Source organism: Monodelphis domestica, chromosome 1 (genome assembly GCF_027887165.1).
Source record: "Monodelphis domestica isolate mMonDom1 chromosome 1, mMonDom1.pri, whole genome shotgun sequence".
Lineage (NCBI taxonomy): Eukaryota > Metazoa > Chordata > Mammalia > Didelphimorphia > Didelphidae > Monodelphis > Monodelphis domestica.
The window spans coordinates 625,851,139-625,870,181 of NC_077227.1; the positions used below are offsets into that span (position 1 = coordinate 625,851,139).

General features: G+C 34.1%; 1 protein-coding gene across 20 annotated transcripts in view; it reads right to left on the reverse strand.

Moving 5' to 3' along the window:
- PLCB4 (phospholipase C beta 4) overlaps window positions 1-19,043 on the reverse strand; it is a 470,050-nt gene that overhangs the window by 131,993 nt on the left and 319,014 nt on the right. For all 20 annotated transcript variants that reach the window (XM_056813908.1, XM_056813900.1, XM_016427842.2 and 17 more), the window contains 3 exons: window positions 16,069-16,149; window positions 15,312-15,371; window positions 13,842-13,985 (listed from right to left, as the gene is read on the reverse strand). In XM_056813908.1, the coding sequence (XP_056669886.1) occupies window positions 13,842-13,985; window positions 15,312-15,371; window positions 16,069-16,149 (285 nt within the window). The remainder of the gene's footprint in view (window positions 1-13,841; window positions 13,986-15,311; window positions 15,372-16,068; window positions 16,150-19,043) is intronic.

Consider the following 19,043-nt stretch of genomic DNA (forward strand, 5'->3'; position numbering starts at 1 on the left):
CTCCATGATCACCCAGAACAAACTTCTGTTTAGGTAATAATAATTTCTTTGTTATTTTGTTATTACTTCATGGTCCAAGGCTTTGTACATACTTTCCCCCTTGACTAAAATGTTCTTTCCTCTCCTCTCTGCTCATCTAAATTGTGTTTATCTTTCACATTGCATCTCCTCTTCATATCTTCCAGGAGGATTGCATTTCTTATTTTCATAATATTATTAGAAACAAAAATAATAGATGACATTTAGATTATATTTTAAGGTTTGCAAAACACATAAAATATATAATTTCCATGTTTGACCCTCACAAGAATTCTGTGATGTAGTTGTTATTATTATCCCCTTTGTATAGATGGAAAGCTGAAGCTAAGAGGTTAGCTAGTGATTTTCTGAGATAAGATTTGAATTCAGGACATTCTAAATATAAGTCCATTGCTCTATCCAATAGACTTCTTAACTGCTTCCATTCATGGTACACATTGATCTCACCCTCTTTCCTTAATTATTTAAACAGTTATCATTCACATTACTCCTTTGGAGAGTAAATTATGGAGTCTTGTGATGTTGGTTAAATGCAAAGAAATATAATATGTTCCTTGAGGGCGAGAATTGTTTTTCATTGTTTTAACTTTGAACCTCTAATACCAAGCATAATGTCTTACTCATAGTAAGCATTTAGTATTTGCTGAACTAAATGAACTGCTGGATATGATTTTGGTAGGGGCTAGATAAGGTTTATTTTAAGATAAGATTCCATAATTACATGATTAAAAACTGTTTAATGAGTAAATATGACATCAAAATACAAATAATCCTAGAAAATTTAATATATTAGGTACCTGTCAATCATTCAAATCTTAGTCAATTCACTGCCTGACAACTAACTAGCTGAGGTGTAAGGGGTTAATAGTTTTGAGGAGTAAAGGAGGAGAGAATAAGGGATAATGTAGAGACATAAGAAAGATGGTGAAACACTGTAGTGGGGATATCTAGAAAGCTAAAAAGAGGATAGAGTAATGGAGATAAGAATCTGGAAAGGCATCAAGGAAGAGGAGGCTTAGCAGATAAAAGAAAACCTGAAAGTGGTACTAGGAGGCTAAAAAAAAAACAGCTTCATTTGCTTCACAATTCTGTCTAGATAAGGTTCATGAAAAACAAGGCAATTTAATGAATAGCTTCCAAACTGAACACAGCAATAAAACAAATGAGTATAAATATCATTATTTAGAAAGAACTGGGCATTAAAAGTTGATGAATATAAGACAAGACACTCATTGACTCATCTCTTCATTATCAACAATGCTATTTTTATAGACTTAATATGGCCACAGTTGAAATTGAAAAGACAAGCTAATTGTGTAAATATCTTTACCTGAAAAGCTTAGAGAAATGTGACATTTATAATTTTGAAGGCTGAAGGTTTGGTGAACACATTTCAGTTCATTAGTGGCCAATCTATATTTAAACTGGGTAAAGGGATGACTATATTATTTTGATTTTTTGTTTTGTTTTGTTTTTTAAAACTTTATCTTTCTTTTTAGAATCCATATTGTGTATTGGTTTGAAGGCAGAAGAGCACTAAGAACTAGGCAATGGAGATTAAGTGCCTTGCCCATGGTCACACTACTAAGAAGTATCTGAGGCCACATTTGAACCCATCTCCCATTTCTAGGTTGATTCTCCATTCACCAAGCCACCTACCTTCCCCCAGGCTACATTACTTTGTAAATACGGATGATGAGGTTTAAAGAAAAAGTGGAACAAATTTTTGTTTTCAAAGGCACTGAACATGGGTTGGTGTAGTCATTTCTAATAGTCATAGGATGTCTCTAGATTAGATGTTTTAATAACTCACCTAGATTATTATACTATCATAACCAAGTTCATAAAGAATAGGAAGGAATGATGTTTTAAGTAATTTTCTATTTTTCTCAGTGCCTTATATGATGCTTTTCCCATAACAGAACACATTTGTCAAGTCTCTTGGAATCCATTTTCTTTCTAGTTCTGTTATACACCAGCATCTGATTGATTTTCTCTACAACTTTTATTATATCTCTCTCCTGTTCAAAACTTTCCAATAGTTTCTTGTTTTCTATTGACTGATTATAGTCATCTTTAACCAGATAACTATATGTTTTAGCAATATAATTGCTAAAATAATCAGCAAATTTGAAGTTGAGGGGAATTAAAAGATCACAGTTTATTTAGCTAACAATATTTCTTACTAAACCTCAAAAAGATGCTTGATTGCAACCAAGCTACCTTTTACAAACTCTAAGTATGACTTACTCATTTCTATCTCTGGAAATGCCCACCCTACTCATCTCTAATAATGTAAACTCTATACTTCCTTCAAAGTCAAATTGACAACTCATATCCTCCATATTGTCTACCATGCAATTCCAGCCCACATAGATCTTTTTCTTCTTTAAATTTGTAATATATATTGTTATGAACCTAACCTTGAGTTATTTATTAACTAATTTTAGTACTTTTCTCATTAAAATTATTTCACTCATTCACAATACATACTATCTCTACAAGTAGATTATAAATTCATTTATGATTGCAACTAAATATTGTATTACTTGCATATCAACTAACACAATATAACGGGAAAAAAACCTCTTAAGTTTACCCATTGCTATAAAATCCTACATGGTAAAGGACTTTGTAAGGTAAATAGATCAAGATGATGACACACATTTTACAGATGAAGAAATAGGCTCAGAGAATTTCCCAGGTGGCTTGAGTTGGGATATTATGCACACAGTTGTTCTTTAATGGACTTTAGGCTATCCTGGCAATGGATTACTGAAATGAAAGAAACAGCCTCAGTATAGTTTCATAGATTTACATTCCAAGGCTCTTTAATATCTCTGGAAAATGGACAATACAAATATCAGATATTATCACATTTCAGCAGATAATAGTTAAAATTCCACCTTACTACTATTTTAAAATGCAGTTCTGTTTAATAAATTTATCTCTCTGGGTGAGAAATTGGCCCAAAACAACATTGTTTTGCAGGTCTGATTTCAAAGAATTCTATTAAATAGAGAGTCCAATGGAACTCTTTGCCTCTCTCTTTATGAGCTCTCAATCTTCTTAACAAAATCATGGCTGGATTCTTTGTTTATGATGTCTGCTCTAAGTGTCTGGTTATTTGACCCCACAGCTTATATAGCACATATATAGCACATGCGGCCCTTCTATCATCTTCTGATGTTTATCTAGGCCATGTTAATTGTTTCCATGACACTATCTATCCATCTCACCCTCTGGTGTCCCCTTTTCATTTTGCTTTCATTCTTTCCCAAGATCAAAGTCTTTTCCAATATGTTCTGTTTTCTCATTATGGGGCCACACTTTTTAGGCTTCAACTTCAGTATTTGACCTTCCAGGAAATAATCAGAATTAATTTCTTTAAGCACTGACTGATTTGATCTCTTTTCTGTCCAAAGGACTCTTAAAAGTCTTCTCCAGCACCACAATTTGAGTGTTGATTCTGCAGCACTCATCTTTCCTCATGGTCCAATTCTATGGCCACACATTGCTACTAGAAAAACCATAGCTTTTACTATATTGACATTTGTAGACTAGATACTACCTCTGCTTTTTAGTATGTTTCCCAGTTTTGCTGTAGCTTTCCTTCCAAAGGGCAAGTATCTTTTTTTTTTTCATAGCTACAGTTGCTGTCAGCAATAAGCATTAAGCATAAGAATATAAAATAGGACACTGCTTCCATTTCTTATCTGTTTGCCAGGAAGTGAGGAAGGAGACCAGTTGCTAAGATCTTAGGTTTTTTTGTTTTGTTTTGTTTTGTTTTTTGGAAGATAAGCTTCAAGCCAGTTTTTATACTCTTTCATCTCGTCAAGAGGTTTCTTAATTCTTTTTCACTTTCTGTCATCAGAGTGGTATTATCTCTAACTTTCTTGAAAAGATTTCTTGTCTTTTCATTCAATTGTTTTGTCATATTTCTTTGTATCACTCATTAAGGAAAATTTGCTCATCTCTTATTGCTATTCTCTGAAATTATGAATTCACTTTACAAATTTTTCCCTTTCTTCTTTGCTTTTTGCTTTCTTTCTTTTCTCAGTTATTTGTAAATGCTTTTGTTTTTCTTTGAAAAAATGTTTTTTGGCATTTCCTATACAATGTTGCAAACCTCTGTTTATAGTTCTTCAGGCATTCTTTCCACCAGATGAAATCCTTTAAATCTATTCATCATATCCACTAAAGATTCATAAGTGATATTATTTAACTCATACCTCTAGGGACATCATTTTTCCAACTTTTTTTCAATTTAAGTCTCAATTTTGCAAAAAGAAGTTCATGATCTGAGTCATAGGCAGTTCTAGTTTTAACTGAAAGTATATAGCATATTTTAATTTTTGGCAGTAAGTATATAATTAATATGATTTCAATATTGACCATCTGGTGATGTCCATGTATAGAATTGTTGAAAAAGAGTATTTACTATGACAGTTGAGTTATACTGGCAAAACTATATTAGTCTCTGCCCTCCCTCATTTTGTACTCTAAAGACCAAATTACATGTTATTCCAATAATCTTTTGATTTTCTACTTTAGCATTCCAATCCCTCTGATGAATGTGATAATTTTGAGGGTATTATTTCTAAAAGATGTAGGTATTCAGAGAACTATTTGACTTTGGATTCTTTGGCATCAGTAGTTGGAGTATAGTTTTGTATTACTGTGATGTTGAATGATTTGCCTTGGATTTGAACAGACAGCATTCTGACATTTTTGAAACAATAGCCCAATACTGCTTTTCTTGCTCTTTTATGGACTATGAGGACTACTCCATTTTTTCTAAGAGATTCTTCTCCACTACTATACATGTGGTGATTACCTGAATTAAATTCACCATTCTTGTCCACTTACATTTAATAATATCTGTGATATCATATTAAATCTTTCTATCTTCTATTTGCTCAAATCCAGCTTACCTTGGCTAATGGATCTTACATTCCAGGTATGTATGCAATATTGATCTTTACAGAATATGACTTTCCTTTCAACACCAGACACATCTTCAGCTGAGTTTTCTTTCTTTGGTCCAGTTGATTCATTAGTACTGGAGCTACTTAGAGTTGTCCTCTGCTCTTCTCTGGTACCATATTGGGCACTTTCTCACCTGAGAGGTTCATCTTCCAGTGTCATATATTAGCACTGTCTACCAGGTTTTCATGGCAGAGATACTGGAGTGCTTTATTTTTTCCTTCTCTAGTGGATCACCTTTTTTCAGAACTCTACTATGACCTGTCCAGCTTGGGTAACCCAATATGGCTTTGTAAGCCCTTCTGCCACAACTAAGTAGAATTCAATTTTGATATTTTATCAACTCAACTCAAATGAGATTTCTTTTATGTCAGCTTATATACATAAGAAAATAATTCTATTTTGTTATTTTATTACTGAGGTATTAATTCATATAATTATCCAGAGAATTTTGTTGGCAAGTTCATTTTGGGAAGTTCAATAGATTTTTACAATTTGTACTAGGTATAATAAGCAGTGTAGAGGTTGTTAAATTATATTTAAACATTTGAATTTGGAACCTTATAACAACAGCTTATTTTTTTCCACATAAAGGAAAACCAAATGGTATAAAATAAGAATTACAATAAAAGATTTTTGTTTCTTTTTAAAATGATGAATGAATCTCAGTTTCATGTGCAGTGAACCTGTGATATCAATTTGATGTTCAGTGCCAGCTGAAACTTAATAAAAAAGATATCCAAACTCTATTTAATTCACCAGAGATAAAGACTGTATAGATTAGGCTACATTTGGGAAGAATAAAATAAAAACAAGAAAGCAGAGTGGCTTTTCTAACTAATGAAATTGGCATGTGAATAATGTATGTTGAATGCTGATATTTTACTTTGAATGCTTCCTATAGCTCATGGGAAAGCTTTGGGCACAGGAATATGTTATTAGAATTTAAGACCCAAGTGTAACAAATGATGTGCCTCTGTGGCACATTTCATTTTATGATATCAGACACAGTGAGGTATCAAGATCACTCACTCATCTACTTTCCCTAAAGCACCCTGGATATATGTGGCTGCAATTTGGGCATCAATATATAAAACCAGAATGCTTTTTAAGGATAAGAAATTCACACTAAATTCTCCAGTGAGGAACTAAGAAAGGATTTGGGTAAGCAGAATATAATTATCTACACTGGAAGAAAGCTTAGGTACCAGGGTTAAAATCTTCAATATTGTCATCAGTTCTTCATTAAAAACCAGTTATATCCTGAAAAGTGACTTAAAAAATAACACTGTGGAAGCCCATATCTGCATTTCTTGTCAACTGCTGTTGCATGCCATTTACTCGATTTTTATATCGGCAAGTGATTTTCTCATCCTTTCTTAGAGTTGTATAGCTCCCTTTAACTCCATTGAGATGAGGTATTAAGAAGAATAAACATGTATAAAAACTGGGATTAGAATTTGGCCAAGTCTTTCAGAGAAGGAATAGTAACTTGACTAGAAGTGAATAAATACACACACACACACACACACACACACACACACACACACACACACAGAGGCACACGTATACATAGATACCCAGCCAGTTCTCACTTTAAGTGGTAAGTTCTGGTAGTCCTCTATGTAAAATATTTTCTGTGGATTAAATTATATGAATTTGTTCAAGGACAGGGGAATGGGAGTCAGGGGGCCACTGGCCCATGAAAGGAAGGACCCAACACATAGTTTTGGTCCCAGGGATAGAAAAGAGAAAAGAGAAGGAGAAGGAACATGTTGGAACCAAGAAGAACAAAGTATTGGAGGCAGATACAGGGGACTGGACAGGAATACAAAAGACAGATAGTGGGTGGCGTGGGGCAAATGTTTTCTCTCTCAATGCTGGTTCTTTTACTTTTATTTGGAGAAGTTGTGGAGTGCCCAGCCAATGGGCAGGAATAGAGAAAAAGCGACAGTACTATACTTTAAAGTTAATATAGGGGTTTTTTGAAATGCATATTTCCTCTAGAACTCTTTATGTAAAGTCAGATTTGCATAATGCAATTTTACATTAATAAAGAACTATATATATATGCACACATATGCATTTAAGTGTTTATACACACACATATATGTATATATGTATATATAGATACACACATACAATCTGTTTCAATAATCTAAGCAGATAAATAAAAGGGAACAAATATCAAATAATGAGGTATCTTTTATACCCACTCTATTTGAACAGTGAAACCACAAGCACTTTCAGTGTCACAAGTGATGTAGACAAAATGGTATTATGCATTTATTTAGTACCTCTTTTCCAAGAAACCCTGAGGCTTGATAAGTGTCATTTTGCTTAATCATGACACCTATATGAACAAGGAAAAAGGGATCAAGATTCCTATTCTGTAACCAGGAAAATGAAGCGCATAGGATATATAAAAGAGCCTTTTTTATAGAAGTGGAAAGTAGGTGGCAATCATGGTTTGAACAGGTGAAATCAGTTAGACAATACTATTAATATTTGAGTTTTAAAGAATTTATCTCTAAAAGAGTTGGGAAGATGTAACAAAGTACCTCATTTAGGTCACTGTAGCATGAGATTCCCTTTTAGTTTTAAGTAAAGGGATTTAAAATGTATCATTGACAATAACTAAGTAATAAATATAAGGCCTGGACCAGTGATGGCACTGATATGGGGAGGTCCAAGACACATGAGAAATCCCTTCTACTAATATAAGTTGGCATTTTCTTGGCAAATTATTATCTAGTTATCTATCTGCTTACTTAATGTCTATTTATCTCTCAGCCTCTGCTAACTCATTTATTATTTTTATTTATCTATTTTATAGATAAATATGGGGAAGAAAAAGATAAACTACTCTAATATCTTTGCCAAAAAAAAACAACAAACAAACAAACAAATGGAACCACAATGAATGAGATATGACTAAAAACCAACTGAACTCCCTTGGACATGCTGGAAGCCACTTATGGTCCTAACCCCGATTCTGAGTGACAGAAATCTTTGACCTGCTATGTTTTTTTTATATTTGGTAGGTTCAACCATGCTTAGCTTGTTAACATCCTGCTGGCAATATAATACTTTATTGATGATGGACTGAGCATGGATACCTTACTGGTTTTTAACCCTACTGTATTACAAAACTCTGCAATTCAAGGAATCCCCATTGTCCAGCTTCCCTGGAACTGGGACTTAAAGGCAAGTGCCAATGCAAATTCAGTCTTAGAAAAATGCTCAAAGTACTGGGAGGCAGCCAGGATCATATCCAGTAAGTTTTAAAGGTATATCTTGAATGCTGGATTTCTTGGCTTTAAGTCCAACCCTTTATCCACTCCTGCTGCCTCTCTCCTGGGTGGTAATAATACCTAGAATAAATTTATATAAGAAATAGTACATGCTACATTTGGACACTTTGATGGTAGTAGGAGGGATCAGTATCAACATCATTTCATCTTTTCTATAAGAGTTCCATAGAGTTCAGAAGCAGTTCATATGTTGGGGGAGGCAGACCCAAAATAAAAAATAAAAAAAATTAGGGATTTAGTTGACTGCAAACTCATTTTGCAGAGCTGTGATCACAAAGCCACAAACATTAAAGTTTATATATGTGTGTGTATTGCTGTATTAAGAGAGTTAATAGAAACATTTATAGAAGCTTTATTAATATTGAGAGACAGTTAAGTACAATGGAAAGACCATTTAGGTTTGGATTCAGAGAAAGTGGGTTGAAATCCTGATTGTCAATGGATACTTTGGTGATAAGCCAAGTTTCAATGGTCATTCAGTCCTAACCATTCCTGAAAAAGAATCCTTCCTATGACACATTGACAAGGGATCACCTAGGCTTGTTTGAAGAACTCCAGTGTAGTTTTTGACAAACTGCCTCCTGAAGCAGCCTGCTCCATTTCTGGAGAGTTTTTTTTGGGTAGAAAGTTTTTCTTCACATTGGAACTACATTTTAGAGGCTGTGAATTAGGACTTTAACAGGTAAAAAAGAATCCCAAGAAAATGGAGAAATATAAGCGATGGCTTGGATTTGGCAAGGTATAGTGGAATAATAATAACAATAATAATAGTATCATATAATGCTTAATATGTACCAGGAACTTTGCTAAGTGCTTTACAATTATCTCGTTTAATCCTCATGCTCCTCCTTGGAAGTAAGTGTTATTATTATCCCTCTTTTACAGATAAGAAAACTGAGAAAGAATATATTTCGCTTTGCAAAGACATAGAATTGGAGACCCGTCCTATCTCTCCTTGAATTATACCATTCCTGGAATTCACTATGAGCTACTGTGTCCAGTAACAGTGGAATTACTGTCATATTCTTTGCAGGCTGAGTCTGTGTTGATTGGTCAGTTAATCAGCAAACCTTACTAAGTATTTTTTGTGTCCCAAACACTATATTAGGTATCAAGTTGGGCGGATCATCCCTTTTGGAATACTAGAATAAAAGGAGTTCAACATCACCTTCAGCTTTTGGGTTTAAAATTTATTCTTCTTATGAGAAACTCAGACTAAATGTCCTATTATTCATCCTATTCACAGTGCTCATTTTGGCTTCAATGCCTTTTTATCACTCCATTCAAGATTTCTGTCTCTGATGAACTTTCTTCAACCTCCACCAGGACACTTTTTCGACTACTCAAACTCAGACTGATTTCTCTCTTCACTGAACTCATAACTAATCTCAGACACTATAACATAGTTTAGCTATTTATTATATCTGTGTTTCTGAAAATATTCCAGGACTGATAGAAATTGTATCTCAGGAGAAGAGAAATCCTATTATGAAATAATTATTTTCAGTCTCAGAGTTGTACTTATTCAAGGGTGTGGCATCATGATTTCACTGGGGATCTAGTATCCCAACTGACCGTTAACTTCCATGAAGTTCAGTTTTCTCACCTATAAAATAATGAGGACGATCACATCAGGGGTTCCTAACATTGTTATATCATGTACCTCTTTGCTAAGCCTATAGACCCTTTCTCAGAATGTTTTAACTAAAATAAAATAAAAAGAAAGATTACAAAGGGAAACAACTATATTGTAATGCTATTACATGTTCACTGGCCCCAGATTAAGAACCTATGGAGTTAATAATCTCTAATGATTCTTTTACTTCTAATATCCTGTAGTTCTATAAACGCTCACCTTTATCATTGCTGCCCATCAACAAGCATTTGTTAAATGTGTACTATGTGTTAGGCACTGAACTAAGTTCTAAGGAAACAAAGAAATGCAAAGGGTAGCCTTTGCTCTGAAGCAGCTCATAGTGTCATAGGGAAGATAACACATAAACAACAATTTACAAATAAGCTATTTTTGAGAGAAATTGGAGATAATCAAAAACGGAAGACACTAGCATTAAGAGGGTTTGGGAAAGCTGTCTCATATAAGACAGCATTTTAGTGAGTAAGTAAGTAAGCTTGAAACAATGTACACAGTCTAATAGGGCAGCTATGTGGCACATCAGATAGAGCACCAAGTTTGGAGTCAGTAAGACTCATCTTTCTGAGTTTGGATCTGATCTCAGATACTTTCTAGTTGTATGACCCCAGGGAGATCGCTTTACCCTGTTTACCTCAGTTTCCTCATTTATAAAATGAACTGGAGCAGGAAATTATAAACACCTGCCGTATATTTGCCCAGAAAACTCCAAACAGGATCACAAAGTATCAGACACAACTGATCCAACCATTCTGGAGGGCAATGTGAAACTATGACCAAAGGGCTAAAAAATTGTGCTTATCTTTGGATTCAGTAAAACTAATTCAAATATGTATCCCAATGAGATAAGGGAAAAAAGGGAAATGGTCCTATCCATACAAAACTATTTATAGCAGCTCGTTTTGTGATAACAAAGAATTAGAAATTGTGGGAATGTTCATCGATTGGGAAAAGGCTGAACAAACTGTGGTATATAATTGTGATAGAAACTACTGCACTATTAAAAATGATGAGAAGGATGATTGCAGCAAAACCTGAAAAGATCTACATGAACTGATGCAGAGTGAAGTAGGCAGAACCAGAAGGACATTGTACATAATAACGACAATATTGTTTGACTATGGACTGTGAAAGACTTAGCTGTTCTTCATAATAAAATGACCCAAGACAATTCTGACTTAGGACAAAGAATACTACCCGCATTCAGAGAAAGAACTGATGTTATCTGAATGCTGATTGAAGCATACTGTTTTTCATTTTATCTTATTTGTGTATTTTCAGACAGAGGTTTTGACTTTATATGAGTATTCTCTTACAACTTGAATAGTATATATATATATGTATATATATATATATGTTTAGCATAATCACATGCGTATAACTCAGATCAAATTGCTTCTGAGGAAGGGAAGAGAGAAGGGAGGGAAATAATTTGATTCATAATTTCAGAAAACATATTAAAAATTAATACAAATAATTGAGAAAAAAATGTAAAAAAAACCCATGACACAACTGAATAACAAACACAAGCTAACTTTCCTAAGGTTGGTATACCATATAATTTACACCTTGATTATAAATATAGTATTCTGAAAGTGGTCAATTTGAAAATATAAATGTTGCTATGGCAATGATTGAGTGGAAAGATGTGCATAGCATGACTGCAGAAAGAAGGAACAATGCATCATCTTTAGTAATATGAAAAATTTAACTGCATAAAGAAAGAAAGCTGTGTCCTTGTACAAATTCTTGTTTAGAGCCATAGGGTTAAGCAAATCATTCAAAGAATGTGCAGCATCCTAAGCAGAGGAATTCTGGTTTCAGCAAAATGTGTCCTATTAATGCTACTTTACATGAAAAAAGCTTTGTAAAAGTAAACCACTTTTAAAAAAGCTCAATTATCCCTTACTAACTACAGCACCCAAACTTCACTCATCCTGAAGGTATCATGATGTGGTAGAAAGAGTACTCAACTAGACTTCCTTGCAATATATTAAATCATCATTAACTGATAGCATAAACAACCAAAAAATGCCTACTCTCTGAATACCAGTTACTATGTAGTGTTTGAGATTCTATTGATGACTATCATCTCTACCTTTATGAACTTGGACAGGTCACAAGACAAGCATTCCAGAGGATTGATAACAAAACAAATGTTCCCCCACCCAACTGAGGACTGACCACACTATGTGAATGTAATGGAATATTAGGAGCCACGTGAAATAAATGTATAATTTCTGAGCACTCTTTTAGCTTTAAGACTCTATGAGTTCCTTATTCTCTTCTACATTAGTCCTGGGGGGAAAAGAGAAAAGATCACTGAATGTCAGGCTCCTGGATCTTTGGAGATTCAGTTCCCTGCATAAATGTATCCTTTAAGTATTGAGAAAAGAATAAGTATAAGTCTCCTACTATGTGTGAGGAACTATGCAAAATTCTTTTTAAATATGCTATCTTATTTGAAAAAGGGAGTCCTAAACATGATTACAATGAACCTGAGTTCAGAGATAAGAGAATATTAGAATAATAACAAAAAGTTAGGGAGATAGAGACAGAGAAAGGCAAAATCAGTCCCTAATATCAAGGGATTAACAGTCTAATAAAAGAAACAATAAGCACATAGTTATGCACAAACAAGTTACATATAAGATTTTGGAGATAATCAACAGAGAAAAGGCATGAGAATTAAGTGGGATTGAGAAATGCTTCATGAAGAAGGTGGGATTTTAGCTGGAGTTTCAAGGAAATCAGAGGAGCCAAAAGTTGGAGATCAGGTAAGGAAAATAACCAGTAAAAAGGTCTGGAGTAAGGAGACAGAGTATCATGTTAGAGGAACATCAAAGAATTCAGTTTCACTGGATCACAGAATATGCAGTGAGGAATTATATATAAAAAGATTAAAAAGGTAGGAAGAGACCAGATTATAAAGATTTTTAAAAGCCAAAGAATATTTTATATTTGAAGGGAGAGGCAATAGGAAGTCATTGGAATTTATTAAATAGGGGAAAACATGGTTACATTTGTATTTTAGTAAGATCAAGTGGTCAGCCAACTGGAAGATGAACTGGAAAGGAGAGAAACTGAAGGCAGTGATATCACTATGGAGGCAACTGGAATAGTCCAGATATGAGGTGATGAATGTCTATGTCAGGTTGGTGACAGTGTCAAAGGAGAAGAGTTGGTGTGAATGAGAGATGTCAAGAAGGTCAATTCTATAGGATTTGGAAATAAATTGGATATTGGCAGACAAGAATTAAGGATGGCATCTAGGTTGTATATTTAGGGGCACCTTGGAGGATGATGGTACCCCCCCAATAGTAATAGAGCTATTCAGAATTGGGTAAAATTTTAAGGAAAAGATAACAAGCTCAGTTTTGAACATGTTTAGTTTAAGATGTCCATGGGATATCCATTTTCAAAAGTCTAATAAGCAATTAGAGACATGAGTCCCAATGTTTGGAGAAAAGTTAGAGCTGGAAAAATAGAACTGAAAATCAGTAACAATGAGATGATAATTGAACCTGTGGGAACTATGTGAGATCACCAAGTGAAATAGTATAGAGGGGGAAGAAAAGAGGGTCCAGGATATAGCACTGTATAAAACCAACACTTAAAGGGCATGAATTCATAAGATTTAGAATTAGAAAATATTATTTAGAATATATCCCAAATTTCATAGATGAGGAAGTACGGTCCAGAGATATTAAGTGACTTGCCCTAATTATGTGAACCATACATTAAAATAGTATTTCTTTATGTTGGTTTATTATAAAAACATACCAGCAAAGGAAAAGAATCTCACAAGTATATATAAATACTCATATAGACATTATTTAAAGGGAGCATACCTTAGCAACTTCTGGATTTTCTGCCACCATATAAGTGAAGCTGATATTCACCAGGTCGGTGCCACTGCAGACACATACTATCCTCCCCTCCAGATCACTCTCTGATTTTCCAAAAGCCTCAAGAGCTGCTAGTATTTTGGGATCCTGTTCCATAAAGAAAACTAATTAGATGGCACAGTACTTAGGGAACAATGAAATAACAATGTCTGATGTGGTAAATGCCAAGTATACATAGTTAGAACAATTCCAATGGGGGGAATGAATCTGGGGGACTTTCCTGAAAATTTATTTTTTCTTATATTTTAATGACAAAAGACTGTACTGACAATCCAAATAAGATAAAGGTAATCACTATCATAGGGCAATATTCTTGACTTTGGAAAGTAGGGGCCAGTATCTACCTGACATTAGGGAGGGTCTCTTCCTTTCCTGTATTCACCTTTGGATTTAATGCCAACACAGATGAATAGTTTGAACATTTGAATAAAATTTATCTATGTCCATATCATTTAAAATCTGCCCCTATGAAATCTTGCAATAGTTTCACCTAAGTGATTCTAATTAACCTATGTTAATTTACCACAACAGATTATCCATGTTAATTCAAGAGAGATTAAAATTTGTGACACAGCCCAAGAAACAGGATAAATTTTCTTTGTCTTCAAAAGTTATGGTTTCTTTAAATTAGATTTAAAAAGAAAATAGAAAGGTTTATTATTTCTAGAGAAACTAGAAAAGTTAAAGCACATCCCAATTTACAGAAATACAATAGGGTCCCTGAATCTATTCAAGGATAAAAACGAATTTGGATTGATGTCATATTTCTACCAAACTGTCAGTTATGGAGAAGGGGTTAAGTACTTTGTGCTTTGTGAAAAAACTGAAATATTATAACAGAAAATGTTTTCTTTTATGATCTCCATATCAATGAGAACACTTTTTATTCAAACATATCCAGCCTAGGAAAGAGAATAGGTTTACAGTCTCTGTCATTCTCCCCCCAAAAGCAAGGCAACATAATCTAGCCTTTAAAGTAAGTCAACATGTTTTAGTGCACAGGTGCTCAAACAAGGAATTATATAAGCCATTTCAATTTCCATTTCAACTACGGTCCAGGAGAGAATTATTCTGCCAAACTAAAAAAAGGAGGTAGGTAAACTAGTTGTCAAATTCATTTTCCAGTCAAAGGAAAAGTATCTTGAATGATGAACAGAAAATGACCAGCAAAGACTTTTAAAGAAGTAAAATAGCTCCTGAAATCCCCAAGGGGTCCCCTTTCTGATAGGCAAACAAGCTTTTGATACAGCCATGTATAATACATTTAAAATGGACCAAATCATAAAGGTTGCATAATTTCCAATATGTGTTATTTTCCCCTCATGGTAAATGGCTGATGCATTCCATCCACAGTTACTTCCCAAATGAAACACTATTTGTTTAAAAGAATAGCATAAACTATTCATAAGTTACCTTTGGTACAGATCCAAAACGAATGCTGTTAATCAGGGAACACTCTAATACCTGTCCTTCCTGAAAGCAATGAGAAATGCAAAAAATGAGTCTGAGTTCTAGCAATGTGTGTTTTTAATAAAATTCCCCCAACATTTAGATAGTAGGTATTCAACAAGTGGTTATTAATAATGATGATTTTTGATAGTGTTAGACTCATGTGAAAGGAAGAGGTAATAAAAATGAATGAGGATTGTGTTTTTCTGATACCTGAAATAATCAAGAAACACAATTTTCCACTTCAGGAACCAACATGACTATTAAACTGCAAAGACTTTCATGTATTTTAAAATTTGAAATTCAAGACTCAGGTTAAGGGAAGTTACTACGTTCCCTTAACTTTTGTGTAGCATTGTCTTATCACCTTCTCCTTTCCCTTGGTCTAACTGGTTTCCATCCCCTATTGGTGAGTTCTTCTTGTAACCTCCATTTTGTGGAAGGGAACAGACATGTTTTACTTTTTAGATTTTGCCACCATAACCTTCAACCTTCACCTCTCCCACTCTGTAGCTACCTTTTATAGGTTGTCTTCCCCCATTAGAACATGCTTTCTCCTTGAGGGCAGGTCCTATCTTTTTGCTTATATTTATACTCCATGGCTCTTAACAACACATTTGGCACATTTGGCATTTGCCTTGGTTTATCTCTAAAGTGAAAGAATTTAAAAACTATCTGTAAAATAAACTACAGATAACCTGTAGTTTTTGTTTTATCCTACCTTTCCTTCACTTTTCCAGGTCAAAAAGAAGCCAAATTCATCCACTTTGAAAAGGCAGTTAGGTTCAAATACAAAGGACTCCTGTTGAAGAGAAATTTATTATGGTTAATTAATTATTTCACTTTTATTCACTTAACACAAATATAAATATAATTTAAACTAATACCCTGTATTAAGTTCTTGTAAACATAGAAATAAACTTAAGTTAAAATTAAATCTTAAAATAAAAGTAAAACTTAATTGCCACTTATTCTTTACTTGAACCAAATGAATATATTTGGAATGAATAGGCCCTTTTCCATTTCCCACATCTTGTCTGAGGGGCATTACTATTATTCAGATTCAGGATACAAAGTTTAATGACGTTACCAAAGGCATAAAGAACTAGGATTACACAGTAGAAGCTGCCATTCATTAAAGTTCTTTCTTTATTAACCTATGGTAGATCTTGGCCCATCTTTACAGAGCACAAAACCAGTCATTTAAAAAAATTCAACCAATCACCCCAGCATTTGCTCTATATGACTTGGTGTCTAAATACTTGCACAGATAATTGATTGAATTTTCCTCTTTTCATCTTGGTCTTGTTTGGAATTACAGTCAAAATCTGAATATCTAGGTTAGTAAGGTAAGATGGCTAACATCAAGAATTTCTCCTCATTAATATTAAGGCAATGAAAAGAACATATATAGTCAGAGAGAAGGGAGGAAGTTAAATGTGATGGGAAGATATTCCAAAAGAAAAGAAAATCAAGGGATAAGAAAAAGTAATACAGTGGGAAAGAAGATGAGAGAAAGTTAGAGGTAAAATATCTCACATGAAGATACATGTAAGAATCAATAGAGTAGAAGGGAACATAGGAGTAGAATGGCAGACAATGCTTGAAACTTATTCTCATCGGAATTGGCATAAAGTAGGAATAACAACCACACTCAGTTGGCTATAGAAATCTATCTTACCAAATAGGGAAGCAATGAGAAGGAGAACAAAAAAGGAGGACAGACAAAAGAGAGGGTGAACTCAGGGAGTTAATAAACAAGCAAAAACATTTGTAAACAGGGAAAGATTGAAAGGAGAGAAAGAGAAGGATAAACGGGAAAAATAAGAAGCGGGGAAACATGCAGTTAGTGATCATAGCTCTGAATGTGAATGGGAAGAATTTCTTCTAGCTGAAAAGCATCACCATTCTGGACGATTACAGAAAACTGCTTTCAAAAGACGCATGCTCTGGAAATGATATACAGGCCATTTGTGCACTGTTTGTGCTGCTCTAAGACCTGGTACCAATATTCCAACAAATATACTTGGATTGGGGGAGGGGGGTGTCGGTGGTGTTTGTCTTATTTTTTTCTTCAATAATTTTTCTGTTACTGTAATGTCATCAGTAAGTCAATATAATGTAATGTAAGCCAGTAAATTTTTAATTTTTAAATTTTTAAAAATTGCAACTATAGAAATTTAAAGACCACTTAAATCCTTAATTATATCAATCAAAACTATCTTTACTAAGTTCTAAAAAGATGACTATGCTTTATCAATTTAAATTCTGTGTCAGAGACTTGTAGTACCAAAATTATAGAAACAGTATTCAACACTGTGTAGATAGATAACTAGAGCTAAATACTGAACTAAAAGAAAAGAGATCCAACTGAAGATAATGATACTCTATTTTATGCATTTATTTTTCAGTTAGCAACATGACAGAAAACATCTTAATGAAAGAATAAGAACCATTTGATTAAATCTCTCCTAATGTACTTGGAGGTCCACAACTATCTCTGCATCAACATTTAAATATTTTACACCAGGAAAAATTAAATGAAGCAAGTTGTGATTTTTGGCATCAGCAAAAGGTACCAAATTCTTCCAGGGATAACCACATTTCAAATGTAAAAAAATCTCTGCTAAGTTTGTCCAGTTATATATTAGAGCCATTGCTACTAACTGACATCCACTCCCTATATTTACTTAAAAATCAATAAGAAGAAAGCTCAGTTTCCATGAAATGAAGGGGAAAAAAGCAACAGTCCTCAATGTGTGAATACAAGGGGCATATGACTGGGAAATGAGATCAGATGGACACTGTTTACTTTTCTTCCACAAAAAAATTCAGTGCCTCTAGTAGCAAAGCTGTGATCCTAAGTTGAAGGTTAGAAAAGAAAACATACAGTTTTCAGGAAATATTTCCAGGAGAGTAACTGCTGTTCACATATCTCAGAAAACTTCTCTAATTATCAAATCAAATTAGCTGTACATTTCTATAATGAACTGGCTAATTAAACATGGGGTGTTTAATAGTAAAATGTTCTGATTTTGCAAAAGCTATTGAAGACAATGATAATATCTACTTTGGTGCATAATAAATAGGACATCAAGCTATGCCCCATTCTTTTGACTTGTCTTGCAATATGTCTTAGCAAGCTTTCAATTCCATCTATATATTGCTATTTAACAGCAACAGCAGTTTGAACATTCGCTGACCAGTACTTGGACTACGACTATAAACTTGGTCCATTATTGCCAGTCAATGAAGAAATCAGTTTATAGTAGTAAGAAGTGTTGCTCCCACTGGACTCTGCCCTGGTGAGATCATATCTGGAGTACATAGACAATTTATTATACCCAGGTCTGGACAACACAGTCTAGAAAGGGCATCGAAAAGGTTAAGGACAATCCAGAGGAGGTCAAATAGAATTACAAGAGGGCTAGAATGGATGCCATATGAGTTACTGAAGGAACAAGGGATATTCAGCCTGGAAAAGGAAGACTTTGCAGGTGGTGGTGGGCAGGGGAGTAGGCTGGGCAGGGAGAAAGGAGAAGGGAACAGGATAGCTGTCAGTTATTTGAAGGGCTACCTTATGAAAGATGGGTTAAGCATGTTATATTTGGACCCAGAGGGCAGAACTCAAAACAATAGATTGTAGTTGTAAGTAAACAGATGAATTTAATACTGGAAAAATTATTAACTGTGGGT